Genomic DNA, 19,426 nt, shown 5'->3' with positions numbered 1-19,426 from the left:
CGGGCGGGCGAGCAGCGAGAGCGGCGGCCCGCGGCATCCTCCCGTGAGTAGCGCCTGCTCCCCCGCGCCCCTCCCGCTCCCCCGCTAATGCCGTTACAGCGCGGCTCGGCGTGCGAACGCTTACGGAGATCTTGTTTTTTCTTTCTGTTGCAAATTTAACCTTTCTCCGATATAAGCTCCTTTCTGTTGCCAATGAGGAGGCTGTAAATAGCGGGTATTTTCAGTGCGGTTGCTCTGGATTTCTGTACAAGCGACGCTATATACCAAAGGCGATGCCGCTACGTGTAGCGAAGTTCTTCCTCGGTAGCTCTAAACCGGAGGGAAATACAGCACAGATGTCATCACACGGCTTGCTGCTGAACTGCTGCTTTAGCAGTTGCTCGTTTCGGTAATTAAAACCCTTTCAGGTACGAGGACTGCAGCTGCTGCAGCCAGCCGCTGCCTCCCCGGAGAGCCCTTGGCCGCCCCGCGTGAAGGAATATTCCGCGCTAACAGCGGGCTCCTTTCACCACGGGGGATGCTGGAAACGCTCACCGTGCTGGAGCTCGTGCCCCGACTTATTCAACCCCAGCACCATAAATAGCGTTTCTTCAAAATCTGCTGAGCAGCGCGTTAGAAAAAGCTGGCAGACTAATATCTAACATGAAAAGAAACAGGCGACTCGGAACGTTGCGTTGCTGTTCGCGGAGGGTCTCCAGCCCGGGACRGCAGTATGCTACTTTCATTATCTGGGAACGTGCTGAAGTTGCTGAAAGGTCTGAAGTGCGATTGCTGCTTTTTCATGGTCATTAAAGTACTTAATGCCCCGGGAAGTTCTCGCTAAAGGAAGGGTAGCGTTTTGTAAACAAATTTCACTAACGCGATGCGCTGTGCTGGCCGGAGTCTTTGGAGAGGGGGATGTGATGGAGCGAAGGGTCAGGGCTATCCTTACGGGCTTCGTGGCCCTGTGAGACCTGCTGTCTTGCCGTGTGGCCAGGTAGCTCGCCTGTGGGTGCCAGGGGTCAATACTGAGCGCTTGCCAAGGGCTTTGAACATTTCTGATCGAGGATGTGGCATAAGCGTGAAGTACCGCACTGCCTACGTGCTTATCTACACAATGTTCTTGGAAGAGAGGAATGCGCCTCATCAATTCAACAAGTTTGCATATAGTAATTGAAGAAATCTTGTGACTGCCTTCACCCCACTGTTTGCTAAGGGAAAGGAGTTGCCAGATTTCAATGTTGCATACAGATATTTTTTCTAGTATACAGAAAAAAACTTCAGGATGTGAAACCTGAAGAGGTGCTTGCAACAATGTGGAAATTTGCATTATTCTGGTGGAGGAACAACTTGAATTGCAGAAGATACGGTCCATTTACTGGAGAACACATTTGCATCACATGCATTAGTTGCAGGCACAGGACGACAATCCTGAAACTCAAATGCACAACTGCCAGGAGACCTGGCTCTCTGTTTGCAGTAAGGCACAAAGGTTTCCTGTTCCTATCTATCTGCTRCGAGTGAACGCGTGACTTTTATTAGTTACACCAGTTTTTTCTCTTTACTTATGGCAATAAATAGTGAATCAGGCAGGAACAGGAAACTTGCTGCACGAAGGAGCCGGAGCAGTCTGAGCGATATGCCGAGAGCTGAGAGCGGCCCCGGCTCACATCAGCAGCTGCTGCGCTCGGAGGGTAAAGCCCACAGATGCCGAGCATCCTGCAGAGCGCTGCTATGCAGCCCTGGCTCCCCRGGGCGACACCTCACGTGCTGCGTTCCCACGCCCTGCCGCAGGGCTGGGATCAAAATTCCTGAAGCGTGGCTGTGTTGGGATGGGATTTGGTCAGGACTGGCTAGCGGCCTTGACCTTGCCTATTGTTAGTCACGTGAGAGAGGAGAAAAATTCAGTGGCAGTGACTGTGCTGCTTTTATTGAGAGTCACAGAAGTCGGGAAATGCAGCCAAAATCTATAGTGTCCCTAGGCCTCTTGCAGGGAGAGATGATATGAGGCATGAATGGAGATCACAGAGGAGGAAAGCGAGAAATAAAAGCTGCTGGGATGTCTGAGTCATCCGCTTTCCCACTGGCATACATAGCTCACTGTTTTCACAACCACCTCTATGAAGCAAAGAAGCTGTAACATAATGCAATTCCTGGGACCCCGGAATGCCGATGCTTCGTCCTTGTCAGCGGCTGGGGGCTAGCTCTGAGCTGGGACACCCCCCACCAAGACATGGGGCTGATGACGCAGTTGCTTCAGGTGCCAGGCAGGGTGAGTGGGCCAAAGGAGGGTGCCTCCACCTTTATTGCCACTCCCATTTGGATGGAGACAGCTCCCTGGACCACACCAGCACCTAAATTCATCCCAGCTAACGTCAGCTTTTCTTTTGACTGCGCATAGCTGTGTGCTCGCAGAGGAGGTGACTTTGGAGGTGTTTGGCTGTGCTCAGGCCGAGGCGGATGGGACGAGCCGGATGGACCATCGCAGCGGCGCTGGGGCACTCGTGCTGCCCACCATCTGCTGCGCCATGGTGCAGCCTTGCGTGCTGTACCCCAGCTTGGTGCTTCTGCACAGAGCCATGTGGAAACCCAAATAATTATCTGGAAAGATAGAGGTTCCCATTTACTCATTAGTCAGTAATGGGCACCTCAAACTCTTGGCCCAGCAGATGTATTCATCTTCCTAAAGAAAAAAAGAACATCCCTCTGCCAGGAAACAGGAGCCGTGTTGATTAATGTGCTATGGTTTGTGCTGATAAATACAGATAGCCGTTCTCGGACATGAAAGGCAGCTTAGGGTGTGAGCTCATTCCAGCCTCCTGCAGAACTGCCGTGCGAGCAGCTGCCGTCAGGTCTGCTCAGTGCRAATCTCCGTAAAAGGCAAACCCAGAAGCAGCTCTTCCCGTGTCTCTGATTCTGTGGGACACACCTAGGGGTGCCTGAAGGTGCATCTGGATTTGCTGTCCTCCTTGGTTTTGGCTTTGGCGTGCACGTGCCATCGGRTAAGTGCCATGCCTGCAGGCATCGAGGGAGCCTGGGAACAGAGGGACCGGTGAGGGAGGTGTGCAGCAATGGCAGACTCGGGCAAAGTGGTTTTCTGGTCTGGGAACCCAGTCCTGCTTTGGGCAAACCATTCGTAAATGATGCTGGACTTTAGTCATCGTTTAATTTGGCTGGGAAGGAAGGCAGCGTAGAGGATATGTGATGCATTTCAAAGCATTTCTCTTGCGTGTGTCCTTTTTTTGGTTGTTATTGATTTCCTTGCAAGTCTGAATTTGTGCTCAGTAACTCTTTTCTCCTTCTCTGGTTACAAGTGGTTGATAGTATTTTAGCAGCTCTTTGCCCTTGAAACAAATTTCCTATATGCCTAAGCAAAGCGTTAGATGTCTTTGCTAGGTTTCCCCTCTTCTGTTTGGGCTGCGCTCTTCATGAGAGGTCACTGATAGCCAGGGGCCAGGAGGTTGTGTGTGTACAAATATGGGTATGCAAATACCTTTCTGCATTTCTGAAAACCTCATTCTTGTTCTTCATTATTCGAGCCCCCATGGAAAGCTGCTCTGCTTAATGCATGCAACTGGGTCAATCCTTTTATAGGGAAGGGATGTGAACTGCCCAAACTAGACAGAAAAACTCCCTGAACTCTGGGAAAGGTTGGAATGGGATCTGGTTCCAGATCTGCATGCCACAGCAGGAGCCCAGATCTGCCCTGTGCTACTGATGTTAATTAATTTCATGCTGTTCTCCGGCTGAGTACAATGCTTTGCCATTGGTTTTGTGGCTTTTATCAGTCTTGTTCCAGTAACATGGAATTGGGCTACTGAGTTCCTCTTCTCTGCATAGCCCATGAGAGCTGGTTAACTGTGGCTGAACATCTCAGTGCTGACGTGTGAGCTGTGACCAGACGTGAAATAAGTTTGGTGGGATTTGGTTGCCCTTCTTGGGGAACAGATGCCATTTTACAAAAGCCTGGTGCGTGGCACTTATTAACAGTCTCTTTTTCAGTCTGACCTGAGAGGCCAAAGATGTCCTGAGTGCAGAAGATTAGATTTGCTTGTTGCGCAGGTGAGAACTTTGCAGTATTGCTCCTCAGTGAGAAGCCAGAAGCCCCATTCTGGAGGCTTGTGCATTCAGCAGTCTGAGCAGGCACGATGTTTGCTCAACATAATAATACCCTGCTTTTCGGCAACATCTGTCCTGCAGTGCTTTGCAGGGGCAAGTCAAAGACCGCCAAGCAGCCCAGCTGGGGGAATGAGTCCTGAGGAATGGGGCCACGCTGCCTGCTGCAGGCAGGGCAGCAACAGAGCTAGGGCTGGGATGCCGAGCTCTGGGTCTTTGTAGGGGAGAAAACTCTTGGACCACGCTGTGAGCACGTGTGAATGCATTTCTTTCTACCTACTAGCCTCCTACCTAGGCTGATTTCATGGCACTGCTTTAACTTTCTGTTAGAGGGAAGATATTTCAGCACGTTGATTAAATGCCTGTCTGTACTGCTCTTAATCTCTGGCTAGGAGGAGGCTATGTCAGACTCGATCTGCTCAGCAAACAACAAGCACATCAACATCCCCTGACCTGTTTTAAAAAGTAAAGTATGTTGAAATCTGCCTCCACTGCCTGTTTTCTCATACAAGAGAGTGGTAAAGTCTTCCTTGCCCGAAGGCACAGGCTGGCTGCACGGCATGGCTCAGCATCTCCAGGGCATGAGCTCCATGGTGGCAGCAGCTGCACTGGGCAGCTCCTTCCCAGGATTTTTAAGCCTCTCCTTGTACCCTTGGTGAAGCTGCCAGCTCCTCCCCGCTCCCCGGCTCCTCTCCCCCGCCGGTTCCCCTCCGTCTCTGGGTTCTCTGGATTCCTGGTCGATGTGTAAGGGCCTCCTGAGTGTTCCTGTTCTGCCTGTTCACGCTGTGAACAAGCGCCAAGCCTGTCTGCAAACACCGTGAGCGGCGACAAGGGTCCTGCCTGCCCGGGCTGCGTCTCCCCTCTGCTTCTCTTTGCAGCAGGAGAGCGTAGCTGCAATACTGATTTCACAAGGCCTGAAAGGCTCCTTAAGAAGGGCTCAGTTTTCCTCCCTGAAGATGCCACTGACTCCAGYGCGTGGAAATGGCTGAGAGGCAGGGCCGACCTGGGCGCACGGCAGATACTCGGCACCTTTCTCTCTCCTTACCTCTCCTTGCCTGCCCCATTCAGCACGAGTGATGGGCTGGGGAGGATTAGAGGAGTTGCACCTGGGATGTCTGGGCTCTCCTTGGCTTTGGGTCTTTGTCGCTCTGAGTTTCCCCTTCTGTAAAAAGGCTTTATTGTGACACACATTGCAAGGAGCAAAGAGAATGTTTTGTCTAGCGGAGCAGCTCAGCTGGCCTGAGTGATGGTGCTTTAAAGGTCCAGGACCACACCAAGAGGTGGGTTTATCTAGCACTGAACTAGCAGGGTAGCATTCCTCTATTTTCTATTTTTTCTATTTCCCCTTTTTCTTTCCCAAGAAATCTTGTTCCCTGTCATTTCTGAGGAGCTCTGGAGTTATATACATAGGGAGAATACAGAAAGCACACCTTTCACTGCAGGACGTTAATACAGCATTCAGACCAATTTCAGCAAGGGTTAGATTGCATTAATCAAGGTTTTGATGTCTGGAAGTGGTGGAAYGCTTTTTTTAGTGATTGTAGTTACATACTCTGTTTAAAGTTACATTTACCAGAACCACTGAAAACTTTGGCCCTAAATGAAACCAATGTCTGCTGTGCTGTGATTTCTTTTCCACACCGCAGTCCCTTGGGGGGTTTTCTCCTTTCTAATTGGCATCCATTTGGGATCTGCCTTCCATTTAATACGGCAAGAGAGAGCAGTCTGATCTTTCAGACAGCTGCCTGTTTCTGACCTTTAAGTAAAAGGGTTAATGCCGCAATTCCCATGTGAAGAGTTTCAGTCCTCTTTCTGTCTCTCCTGTTTCGGGGCATTTATGAATTGTGACTGGAGTAAAGCAGATGCCCTGACAGAGAATTCAAGTGGCAGAGGCTTTCTACAACAGAGTAATTTCCTGAGCTGCTCCAGCCTTTCAGTAAATGGCACATCCAGCAAGGTACAGAGCCTGTTAATGATTTCTGCAAAAGCATTGCTGAACCTGGTATGCTTTTTAAACTCCGGCACAGAAACCCAGCTCTGCACATGCATTGTTGTGCTGCAGCTGGACCGAGCAGYCTGAGCTGCATGCCGAAGCCTGCACTTTCCTGCTGTGTAATTTGGCTGCAGTTAGCTTGCGAAGGAGGATCCACCTGAGCATCACTACCACTTTCCTGTGAAACGTGGTTCCATGTTACTTGTCAGAGAAGTTCTGCAACAGAGCTGGATTTGGACCTGCATGAGTGTTACATGCAAAAATCTGCTGAATCCTGGTTTTCTCTCTAGGAACGTGTATAGCTGTCGGGAGTTTTCCAAAGATATCACTGAAGAGCTGAATTAGCCCTGGAGTAACATGGTCTTTTCTAGAGCGCTACGTATACAGAGCAGGGTTGACTTTCTGCTGTAATAACGGAGGCAGACAGTCCTCAYGGGCAAGTTGCCTTTTTGTGGTTCATTTGTCCAGATCTGTTGAACTGGCCACCGATGTGCAGTTTGCTGGGACTTCCTTGAACCCAACTGTCTGAGCAGCAGAGACAAATTCTTGGGTAGTGCGACTCGAGGGAAGCGTAACGTGTTGCCACTGACGACCGCCAGCCCGTCACAAGGGGTTCAGCTCAGCTTAGTTTTCCTCCTTTCCAATCCTGCTTTCCGTCTTAGTGCACAAATTGGTGGTTTCTAAAGTTTCGGTCACCTTGAGTCTCATTCACCACCCCCCTGAGTCATTCCTGCCTTGAGATTCATAAAGGTGCCTAGAGGCTTTTTTCTTCTTTCTGAATCAGTTTTTCAAGGTAATATTTAACTGGAAAATATACATCCTTCCCCACTGTGCCCCTCCACCAGAGTGCTCTCGGAAACGTGCACAGTGCTTGGGATGTTATGGGTACGCGGGGAGCAGAGCCACGTCATTGCACAAAGAAAACCTGAACTGTGTCGTCTTCAGGGCGCTCACGTATACCTTGGGCTCCTGCGATGCTTTGCACCTGCGGAAACATTTGCTGCCTCTAAATCGCAGGAGCGCGGGTCTATTTACTCCAGCCTTTCATCCATTGCTGTGGTGAGTCTTGTCATCCACCAAGCTGCATTTTTCACTCCCAGATCGGAGGTTATTTATGCTAACAGGCAGCGGTGGGAGCTGCTGCTCAGAAATATGTCTCTGTTAATATCTCTGTGCATGGAAGGGACTTCCAGCTGCTGCCGAGTTCAGATGAGTTGGGAATCGGTGTTTCCTCAGCTCTGGCTTTGTTCTGTGCTGGCTGTCCCTCGTGCTGATTTTCCTGGCAGAACTACATGCACGAGAGCTGCACGTATCACATAGGCAGCATTTCTGGGATGCAGTGGTATGTCTGTATCAAACTGATGTAAAACACTTAATACAGCGGTGCATCTGATCCCTTCCAGGAAGCATGGGACTTACTGCACATGGGATGTATCCCCAATTTCCAGATGTGCAGCCACCCTCTCAGAATTATTGTACCTGTGCAGCAATGCCGGAGCTGGGGAAGCCCAGATACTGAGGGCAAATACAGAAAATCCCCAGGATCTGCCCAGACAAAGATTTCTGGTGGAAAAGCACATGTTTGGGGCAGGTGGTGGTGGTGGGAAATTATGCATGGTCTTCTTGACACGGTACAGAGAACTGTGAGCCGGATCCAGCTCCCAAGGTGCTACAATCACCTGTGTGTCATGCTGTACTGCTAGAGGGGSATTTTATGATGCAGGGGCTTGTCCATGGCAAAATGAGAGATATTGCCAACACCTGAGAGGTCTTGGAGACCACCTGATGAATCTGAAAATTGGTGTGGTCAGTGTCCATATTATTTTGCTTTAAGTCTTGAGACACAGTTCTAACGGTGTTGTTGGAAAGTAATGAATTCTTTTCCCCAAAAGACCAAGTAGTGTATTGCATCTTTCCCTCTTTGTTATAATAAGGTAGATCCCACAAAACTTCTTATTCGCCAGCTCTTGATATACCACCCATGGATGACTGACCTAGCATCCTGTGTGTGTATGGTCATAAGTTAAAAATGTATAATGTATCTGGTCAAAAAGAGGCAATATTGAAAGAGAGCCTTTGAATAAAAAAAAAAGTTGACAGCAAAGGAAAACCTCTAGTACTCCTTTCAGGAATAAGCTGCAAAATTGCTCCCAGGTCTCTCTTGGTATCTGATTCATCATCCAGGCATTGCATGTAAATGGGCAGTTTTGTTTTAAAATTTGATCTAGTTCTTCTTAAATGAATCACTTCAGATCTAAATAATGAATTAGCTCAGTCTTCTGGAAATGCAGCCATTGGACCAAACAATTTCTGGTAAATGTCTTTTTGAAGAACCTTCCTAAATTACCGCAGCGCATTAAATTGAACATTCTGATGTGAGTGCGGTTGAGATTCTTGTCCGTAACCGGTGGGAAAACGCCTCTGGCTTGCCTTGTTTCCCTATCCTGGCTTGTCTGCATAGACAGTCCTGCCCTGAAGGAGCTGGAGTTTTTTATGATGTGAATACACTTTGCTTAACATGGTGGAGTTACTGTAGTTCACGTGAATAAGTACATTCACAGAGACGGAGAGGAGAAATGTGTGTGGCCCAGCATTTTAGGTGGAAGAATAGAGCTGGTAAATCTGCAGTTCACAGTCCAGTTTAGATATTGCTCTTGGGCAAGTCAATGGCAACATCTGTCTGGTTTGAATTTTCAGACATGGCTTTCAAAACCAATGCATTGCCACCTGGGGACCTGTCTTCAGTTCCAGCAGCACCTCAGTTCCTGCCATCCRTGTGAGCTGAAGGCCCTTAGCCCTCTCAAGATAAGGCCCATAAGCCATGCAGGCTGACTTTCTTGGGGTTTTTGGTGGTGCAGTTACTTCCTAAAAGAACTGCCTGTAATTTAAGCAACCTTCTCTGTCCCAGCAAGGAGAAGAAATGCTTTTAATATGTGTTTTAACAACAGCTAAACCTGGAGAGCTCATGCCAGAACCTGACATAAATGCTTATATAAAGGTGCTGGTCTGACATCAGAGTGTGTACTTAATACCCACACTCTGCACAGAGCTGTATTGTTTGCCTGAAGCCACGTTTATGCCTTAGCTCTTGCTCGCCAGTTTGAACTTGGATTTTTTCCCCTTCCTCCCTCTTAGAACCTCGCAAGGTAAACGCAGGCACATTCAGGTCTCATTGAAGCACATTGTGTTTTTATTACTTTTTGAAAATTACAGTTTGCCTCAAAACCCAGGCGATATTCCCAGTTCTCATGGCTTATTATGTTGTTGTAACATGAGCCAGGTAGCACATGAGTGAACTGGCGGTGGAGTGTGTTTGGATTGAAGATGGATGGTTTGCCAGTTTACGGGGAGCTGAAGCTGAGTTTGTGACTCTTTAATATAAGCCTATTTCCTTTCCCGTGCTGTGCCATGAATGCTCAATTGATTCCCCTCAACTGGAATACAGCAGGGAACAATAAAATGCACCAGCTCAAACCGCTAAGTATCCCCTGTGATTAAACAAAGTAAACCTTGTTGCAAAGATAGAGGATGTTGGGCCATCCAGGTAATCTGCTGAGGAAGGAGCAGAGCTCAAACAACCATCTGCTTCCACTGGGGATTGCTCATAAGCCTGGTGCTTATGCCTGAGCCTAGTTACTTTTAGGAAGCGGGGAAAGCTCCCTACTCAGAAGGATTTACTTCTTTCTTGGATGAGAGTGATTTTGCTGCTTTTGACAAGTGCTAGGTTTTCTGTTTTCTGTTTCATAAGATGAAGATAGTATCTGTGCAAAGGATGAATAAATTGTGGAACTGAGATCCGGGGTCAAAACTAATATGTACTACTGCTGGAGAAACGATAGCTGATTGGTATCTAGCTGAAGGCCCACAACACAGCAAAGACCACCTTTTTCTGGGTGGCAAAATGCTGAATTCTGTGTGTCTTTCTAAGCAGCACCTGCCTTCCCTGGCAGGAAGCTGCCCCTTGAAGTCTAGCTCTTATGGAAAAATTCAAACAAACCTCTCTGTCCCCTGTCACCCCTCTTCTGTAATTGCCAGGTGCTGCAAGCAGTGGCAGGAGCTGTATGACAGATGAGCTCTGATCCTGATCTCACTATAAATGAACACGGCCATTCAGCCTGAAATGCAACAGGAGAGGGGGAGGCAGGAAGGCTTTATAAATGGGGGCATTGCTACCAGTTGCCAAAACAACCTATACGCTGTATCTGCCAAGGTGTTTTAAGTGGAAATGTGCCCAAGGCTTAACTCTGGAAATATTTCCAGCTCCATAATATGTGGATGCAAAAATAACCAGCAGTGTGTGCTTCCACTCCCAATCTCTAGTACTATGCGTGAATTAGTGGCTCTCAAAAAGCAAGGTGTGTATGCACAGAGGGAAGTACATACTGCGTGTCATAAAGAAAGAATGTCCCGTGATTGCTGTATCAAAGTCCATTTCTTCTCCCTGTTACGTAGCTTTTATTGAGCACTCTTCAGCTTCCAGATGTTTTTCTAAACAGAGTAGGAGTCAGTCTGCCATTTCCCCAAACTGATAGGTTCCCATGGACTTCACCGGGCTTTGCTGGGTCCTTGAGTTTCCCAACACAAGCCTGGTTAGGCATAAACCTGCTGATTCACAGGTGAGGAATGGAGCAGAGGCTTCTTGCAGGCAGAGCAGCAGAACTGAAGCCTGGCACCTCCCACCTGGGCTGGAGATAGGGAACCCCAGACCTCTTCACTTGCTAATTACCTCATGTAAACTTGGTGAATATATGATACAGGAGAAAAGTTTTGATGCATTTTTTCATTTTGCATCTTAGATTGTTACAACTTGTAGGTCAAACTCATTCTTTTTGAAAACAGGCGGTTTTGTTGACAACAATAAAAATTTTCTGCTTATAGGTGACTCATGCACAAATAGCTCACCTTTACCAGGCTGGTTTGAACTAGACGAAAGTTAGCAAGTATGACTATTACAGGGCTTACAAACAAGATGATCAGCCTCCTTGTTCGGGATTTTTATTTTAGTAGCCACAGCAAGAGGAAAATGCCTCTGGGAACCTAGCATTTGTGCTCTCCTAGGCATAAGCAACCAGGCGAAAGCTGGGCATGCCTTTTTCTGACTSTGTCTTTAGAGGCAATACTTGTTTGGCTTTCCCTGGCTTGCAGAGCCCAAGTTTCGGTAAGCCCTCCCTGCTCTCCCCTGGAAACAGAGAGACCTTGGATGGAGGGTCTCTGCGACGATCTTCATCAGCGCTGTTGCAAAGGGAATGGGCGGGGGAAACAGACGCTCATAGAGCTGTTGTCAAAGCCTCAGTGTCTTCTCACAGGTTCCATCAACACTTGTGTAAATCCTTTTGCTATGCTATACAATAAGACTGAGCGAACTCTTAACACAAAATATTTCTTTCAGCATGGAAGGAACTATGACCGCAGTAGATGATCATGTTGCTGAAGTAACTTGGCCTTGGTTAAACAAAGGAATCATTCAGTCAGAGGAGAATGACCCAGTTACAGATTCTGAGACAGAGTTATTTTTGTTTTTTAAATTAAAAAACCCAACTCTTTTTAACGCAAGAGGATCGAACCATTTGACTGAGTCAACCTTGCAATTCTGATGTTTCATATCCAGGCAAACATTTGGAAATACGACCGTTTCCCTTCCTGCCAGTTACTGATCTCTCATTCCTAGTATATCTATTAAATGGAGCCTCCCAAGTTTTTTTTTTTCCCCCTTCACCCCACAGAAACAAAACCCTGCCTRTAAAGAGCAATCAGAATTGTACCCTCCTTGCCTGCCAGAATTGTACCTTGTGACTGCAGTTGCTTTATTTGGTGGATGCTACTTTAGAGAATCCTTTAGAAAGCCTCAGTAAGGGGGTGGGGGAGAAGGAAAAGACATGCGCTGGACAGGTTAGCTGTGAATTGGTACTTTTTCAGTCATTAACTAGTTGTTTGAATGTGTCTTAGGAGGCTGCCTTTCGGATTTGCAGTTCTCTTCAATACTGACTGATTTCTTTCCACTTAGTCTTCTGGCTGTTCTATATCTGGTACCTTGTAAAATTAAAGCTATTAAGCACATGCCACAAATCCACAATATCCCAAAGGAGTACAAGAGACAGTAGTACAGTCTTGCTTGATGTATATATGGGGGTGCATCTGAAAGGGGAAACTCAGTTGCAATATCAAGTGTTGCAAAGAATAATTTAATTTTGGATTGATAATTTGTGAGTATTAGCTCTCGGAAGCCAAGAGCTGAAATGGTTTCAGAGATCTGTTTGAAGTGGTATTCACACCCTTCTCAGACTGAAGGATTCTTTTAATGGCTAAGGTTACTGGTCACACTTAGGAAAACATGGGAAACACTTATAAAATCAGTAAGCATACAGACTGCTCTTTCTAGACCTAAAACTTTACCCTACCAAAATGCAGCAGCAGGTATATTTTCAGCTGTCCTCTTGCAGGCTTGTCCTCTTCCAATAACAGACCTGAAATGACACTAGTATGAGTGAACTGCTTTTCCAGGACTCACGCATCCTTTCTGCCATAGGCATGTTGCAATATATTTTCTGTCTGTGGGATAACCATTGTCTGCCACGTGACTTTTGGAGCTTCATGTTATTAACTGTTTTTCTTCCATGTTAGACAAATGAAGTTCCTTTAAATTCTGTTCTATAAAGGAATTTTTAAACCTTTCTGTGCTGTAAGGATTTCCTGCCCCTTTAAAGTATTATTGATGGAATCACTCGCTTTGCTAAACCTCGTAATTCCCACAAATGAGAAGTATCCTTACATCACTTGTCAGCAATAATTTAATAACAGGAAAGCTGACTTTTTTTTCCTCTTTAAAGACATGTTGCTGAATACTGAGTACATAACTCTTCACAGATAAACAGCTCTGTAAATCTACTTTGGGATGGAGGATTGGGGGGGGGGGTCTTTCCTATTCCCTCCTGCCCTCTCATGTACTGATTTGCTCAGTGTTCTGAGTCTCATAATTTGAAGTGACAACCTAAAATCCTAAAGCATTTAAAATACGTACATTATTGCTGTTATGCAAGCTTTGGATAAATACATGGGTAATGATATTATTGTGTTTATATCTTATTTTATCCTATTAATACTAAGCAGTGTATATTCTAAGAAAAAATGCTGGAGACTGGACTGTAGCAAAATTTCCATTGACTTCAGTGGGGCCAGGTTCTCACCACAGAGAAAATATTAAGAACCCCAGTTCATGAACTCCATTTCGTTTAAGTTAAATAACACTCAATCTTTAATACGTAGTTGCCTAATTATCACTGAATTGTGCTGTCATGTTTTAGTTAATATTTTGTGAAATTATTCTTCATTCTTCCTCTGTAGCTGAATCAAGATGACGACAGCCGCACCCCTGATCRATAATACTCAGTTCCCAGTAAATGTAACCACAAAGTCTCAAGAACAAAGTCTCTATCAAAGTAAGAAAAATAATGGGGTGACATTTTTTGTTCCTGGGCTGTAATTATATCTTGATTAGATCAGCAGCAATGTCCAAACTTATATGCATTCATTTGCTCTTGTATTTGTTAAGTATAAACGAGACAAAGAAAGAGAACAGTTTTTTTGTATCCTCTAGTTCTTATGTGGTACYTGAATGTTCTGGTATTTCAGCTTAGCCTTCCCCTTCCTTTCTTGCTCTCAAGTGTTGCATCTCAAATTGTTCCCTTGAATAAAAAGTAACAAAGTGAAGTGAGATTTTCTGCACCTTTTTAGTAAGGAACTTGAACTTAGCAAACTTCGAACACTACAATGGCAACTTTTTAAATAAGACTTTTTTTCTTTCTGCTTCCCTGCTAGGTTCTGGAGCAATAGTTGCTGCCATCGTAGTAGGAGTGATTATTATTTTTACAGTGGTTCTGCTCATATTGAAAACATACAACAGGTATGTGGTTGAATTCTTAACTTCACTAAGGCTAGACAAGATGAACCCAAATCACTGCTACATGTATACTCTTTAAGGAGAACTCCGACTATAGAGTGCTCAGTTGAAGTGTCCTGAATCTCAGTGTCCTGTGACTGAATTGCTAAGAAGCGGGAGTAGGTACCTGATGGAAGATGCTCTTTTTTAGGGATTCCTGTTGACATAGGACAGGTTTGCTGTGTGCATCAAGGTTGCCAGAGAGGAGTTTGGTTTCTCACTTTTTAGGGCATTGGGTTAGACTTGCACATCTGTTCTAGAAGCACTGACTTGCCATTTACTATCTCTAGGATGAAGTCCTGGCTTGTATTCACTTCTTGGTAGCTGCTCAGTGCAACTTGCTTTTGTTGGCATCTTCCCAATATTTACCATGGGAGAGACCACAACAAATGCCAGCGCTGGTAACACTTTCATTTTTACCTTTACAGACACATGAGAGTGAAGCGAGAGCTGGAGCCCAAAAGCACCAAAACCACAATTTCGCCTGCTTTAGGGCAGAACAGCAACAGCATTACTCAGCAACCTATGGTGACTTTCATACCTGTGGATATCCACATGCAGAACAGGTAACTGTGAATGCCCATCCTGCCTGTGAGAGGAAAGAGCTGGAATCCCAATTCGGGTGGACCTGGGACTCTTCAGCAAAGCAGCACTGCATTTGGAACAGTGCCTGGCTGTTATTTTGCCTATAGATTGTAATTAGTCCTGCTTTCTCTCTTTGGGAGGAAAAATAAAAGGCCTGGACCATTTCTGTATGGCTGAGATCAGCTGGTGGAGGCATTCAAATCACCAGAAACATGAAGAGCCTTCTTGCAGAGCTCTGAGTATGGAATGACCAAATAAACCAAGCCCATTTCTGTTGGAAGAAAAGATGCACACTCATATTTCACGAAGCCTTTGCTTACTCATACGGTTTGAGCTTTTTCCTTCCTGCAGTGACTGATGACAAACAGGAAGAAAAACTGCAACTCTGGTTGAACCCGGGTTTGTTAAGATTTAWGTGAAACAAGTTTGTAGTCTATTTTATACATGATGGATAATATGTGAATTATCAAAACTGTATTTATCTTTACTCATCTTTCCTGTTTCTAATACCATATATGTATGGTTTTAGATAAAAATGTTACTTTGTATTTTGAAGAATTTTTAAAATGTTTCTATAAACTTGGTAACCTACCAGTTTCCACCTGAATCCTACTTTTAAGGGTTTTCACTCTGGTGCCAATAATTGCTTTAGGTTAATTACTGGAATTCTGTTAGAATGTTTTGTCTTATACAAAAAATGAGGAGAAGTTCTTTAAYTGAAAATGTAAAAATGGAAATGCAGTATAAAGCAAATGAAGCTTCATATGGCTACTTTTCTACAACTCACTTCCTGAAACACTTTATTCTGTAATGCAGATTAAGTCTGAACTATTTTTAGGTATTTTTTTCTAAAAAGTAACTGAAAGTGATGTTGTTTTGCAAGTGTGATGATTGTGGGTGTACAGTAACGCAACAAAAAAATTCCCAAGAATATTTCACAGCCCACTGAGCATGAACACACAGCTGCATTGTCAGACGCTCTGTGGCGGATTGTCCCCAGTCTGCCTATTAAAGCACCCCCGAAACACTGGCTGACAGGATAGACGGTAACGATTAGAAAGAAGTTGAGTAGCTAAAGCCTCTCTCAACCAGGAGTACATGAGGTTCTAGGAAATGTCATCTCCATCTTTTGACACATACATCTTACATATTATGGAATCGCTCACCTGAATGGCTAGACAAAGTGTGAAATGAATACAGAGGTAACATTTTAGTCTGGATTTATTGTGTTAAGGGTGTCTTACATTAAGACACTGCCAGAGGCTAGCTCTGAGCTATCATGACCATTAGAGGGCTCCAGAGTGTTTGAAGACCTTAGTAAAACTGTTACTAGGGTATTTTAACGCCTTTTGGAGAGCTGTAGAGAGAGAAGTTATTCTTGACTAATTTAACTGATCACAAAGAGCCTGCAGCTTTAAAGCAGTTTTTCTTTGTCCTGCAGCAGTTCACTTGCTCTTCTTCCCAACGCTGTCAAAAATCATGACTCCCCTGAACAGTTCCACTCTTAAATTACACAGTGATTAAAAAAAAAAAAAGCTGACAGATCTCGAAGTAAAGTGGTGATTGATTGGAGCAATTTTTTTTTTTAATTTCAAGATGTGAAGACATCTCTTGGACAGGTCACCTTTACTAACTGGTATTTTTGTGCAGAAACTAAATGAAAACTCAATTACTTTGCAATTTTTTTTTTATGAAACTGGAGCACAGTTTCTGAATTCCAAAATAAATATTAAGACAGCTGTTTGTGAAGTTTCTAAACCTTGTTGTAAATATTTTACTTGTCTTAGTTCTCTAACTTATTTTGGTGGCAAGAATGATTGATATAATCATTCAGAAGGAACAGGGGAAGCCAATGGAATTTTTCTAAAAATGTAAAGGAGTTGGCCTCTTGTTTCTATCTGTGAACATCTAAGGATTTTTTTTTGAGAATATTCCACTGTATAAAAAAACCAAGATCTTTAGAAAAGATAAGCCTTGCCTTACTGTCATGTTTTTAACACTATCAATCAGACACGCTTCTGGCAAGTTTTGTTGACTTCACATTTACAGAAYTATTCTAGTAAAAGAACATAGATTATAACTTAGATTATGCTTAAAAATTTAACTAGTATAATGACACCAGTAAGACCTTTTTGTTTCAATTGGTTTATGCTGGTATAACCTGAAGATGCAACGTAAGGCATTTCACAACAATGAAGGTTATTTTACTGGATTGAATTAGAGTAAGCAATATTTCCACAAGCACTTCTGTATTGGCAGAATTGTTTTACTTTCAGGGAGAGGGAAGAATTACTGCCTTGACCACATTAACATTGCTTAATCTGCAAAATTCAAAGTGTGCTCTGTTTTACCAGTACAATTTGTCTTATATTGGCACAGCCTGGGAGGCCTCTCCAACCCATTCTAAATCCAGCAAAGTCAGCAAAATCCTGAGTTTATGCTGACCCAGTGAAATCACCTTTTTGAGAAACAAAGAGCACTGTATTTCCACAGTACTACCACTATAATGCTTGTGTAATTTGCTCTGGATTTAACAGTTTTCTAGGAACAGTCTYCCACTACCTGTGTCCCTGCAACAGTAACCGCTGTGGTACCAATTTGACCTGCCCTGTCTAGACACCTGACCCACCCTTTCAAATCCTCAGTTTTTGGAAAAGCTCCCCTGTAGCTGCCTTTGCTTGTGGGTCTGCCATCAGGTAAATCTGCAGGTTAAAAAAAATCTGAAAGCTAATATTGCAAATTGATCTATTAAATAAATCCCAAACTATATAAATTTTGGAGAGAACAGGCAGTGTAAGGTAATGCATTAACTGATTTGCATAAACTGATTACAGATTATCCATGAAGCTGTGTAAACTAATGCAAAGTAGAATACATCCTGACTGTGATACCACCAGAGGCTGCTTGGTCCGAAAGCCGCTGTTAGTGGCACAGTACCTCCATGTGCCTTTTTGCTTAGCAGCTCAATACAAGCAGACAACCTTTCCATTTCCTTACTCCATTCTTTGGTTAAGGTTTTTCTCTCTTAAAAATACCAAAGGAGCAGCATTCAGCAATGACAGTGAGAACACATGGTGCGAAAGTCATATCATGAGATATCTCTAAGGTCCTTAAAAATTTATAAGGGCCTATTCAGCAGTCAGTCTGCAGTTGATCTTGCACGAATTAGTATTTTTTTCTTGTTCCTATATGTCTTCTAGAATGTACAGGYTCAGTAGGCTGGATCCTTGAGTATCACAGTCGGCACTTTAACTCTGCTGATGCAAGTACTACAGTAAAATGTTTCAATTTTCACTTTTGGGTAAGTCCAGCTTCCCAAAACTTCTGCAAGCCAGCTTTCACCACCTTCTGGATGCATCCAGTACCTTATGTCAGCAGAGTACATGGCTCCACCTAGTGTCCTGCTTCCATGTAACAGGTTGCAACTCTCGTGTTTCTCAACTGATCAAACACTGAAATAATTCGAAGTGTGGTTATTAACTTTGCTATCTTTCAGAAACTACCTCCATCCACAGCCCAGTTCTCCTTCCCACTATTCTCTCAATGTCAGATTTGTTAAGGTAGAACATTGTCTCAAATTTGGAWGTGCAAAATTCAGAAAAGATGTGTTAATTTGAAGTCTAAGCAGTCAAAATATGAGTATCCTTAGACCCTATCTTGAGTCCCATGACCAATTTATTTTCAAAAAGGCATCTGTAAACCCATGTATTTCCCATGTGTGAAACTTATTAATGACTGCTGATAAACTGGGAAGTTATGTGTTGTGCTTTATTCAAGTGTAAACTAACTTTATTCAAACTTAAAGGAAACTACTTTTTAAAGATACAGATGTATGAATTTCTTTTATATAGAAAACAGGGCTGCTACTTAAGGTAATTTTGTATTAACTTCAAGGGRCTAACTACTTTACTCTCCCCTCCTGTCCTATTGTGCATCTTTCACACAGCAATCTGCCCCACTAAAGGGTTTTGTTTGCACATGACGCATTCTGATTTATTTTTAACTGGGATGGAGGGCAGGACCGAATATCTGCAGCAGGACAGGTGAACAAAGCCCACAACGTATACTGCGCAGAGTGGCGAACACACCCTCCCATGCGGGGCTTGACAAATCCCCTGCCTCGCAACGTTACTAGGAAGCATCCCGGGGCCAAAGAGGGGCAGGCAGAGGCCTGGGCTGCTGTGCCGGAGGCAGCAAGGTCACCACCTCCTCGGAGAAGAAGCCGCAGCCACCGCCCCCGCGGCGGCGCAAGGGCCCTGCCCTCTTCTGTGAGGCCGTACCCGCGCCTCGGCTTGGAGCTTCCTGATCTGCTGAGGAAGAACCTGCCCGTGAGCGAACTCCTACCCCTCACCTGAGGGGCGGCGGGGCGACTTTACCGCCCTTCTGACAGGAGGGCGCCCGCCACGGCAGCAGCGCTGCGAGAGGCGCCAACGGCCGTTAGCCGCCCGCGCAGGCGCCGTTGCCCGGGCGGTCACGTGACGCGGGCTCTGCGCGTGCACCAGCGCGCTCCGCCGCGCGTCAGCCTCTCGCGAGAGGAGAATTCTGCACCTCCCCCGCTTCGCCCCGCGGAAACGTCACGCTTTCTGATTGGCCGACTCCGGCGCGCGCACGGACCCTCCGAGGCCGCGCCCGCCAATTGCCTGGCGCCGGAGAGCCTTTGCGGAGAGCTCGGCCCCGCCCCCGCGCTTCCTCCTCGCGCCGCGCGCAGGCGCGCCGCGTTCCTCTCCTCCCCCAGCGCGGCGAGCGTGCGAGGGGGCTTGCGGGCGCGCGGTGCACGCCGGGACAGGGAGCGCGCTGCGACCAGGAGGAGGCGGAGG

At 45.5% G+C, this 19,426-nt stretch overlaps 1 protein-coding gene across 1 annotated transcript; it reads left to right on the top strand.

Moving 5' to 3' along the window:
* NCMAP (non-compact myelin associated protein) lies at positions 1-14,663 on the top strand. Its single transcript, XM_026062613.1, has 4 exons — positions 1-43; positions 13,430-13,524; positions 13,904-13,988; positions 14,453-14,663. The coding sequence occupies exons 2-4, from the start codon at positions 13,440-13,442 to the stop codon at positions 14,592-14,594; spliced, it is 312 nt and encodes a 103-aa protein (XP_025918398.1). The 5' UTR covers positions 1-43; positions 13,430-13,439; the 3' UTR covers positions 14,595-14,663.
* Positions 14,664-19,426: the final 4,763 nt, after the last annotated feature.

The sequence above is a fragment of the Apteryx rowi genome, unplaced genomic scaffold (genome assembly GCF_003343035.1).
Source record: "Apteryx rowi isolate R43461 unplaced genomic scaffold, aptRow1 scaffold_190, whole genome shotgun sequence".
Lineage (NCBI taxonomy): Eukaryota > Metazoa > Chordata > Aves > Apterygiformes > Apterygidae > Apteryx > Apteryx rowi.
The sequence above is the reverse complement of the archived record's forward strand: the minus strand, read 5'-3'. Positions and strand labels throughout refer to the sequence as shown.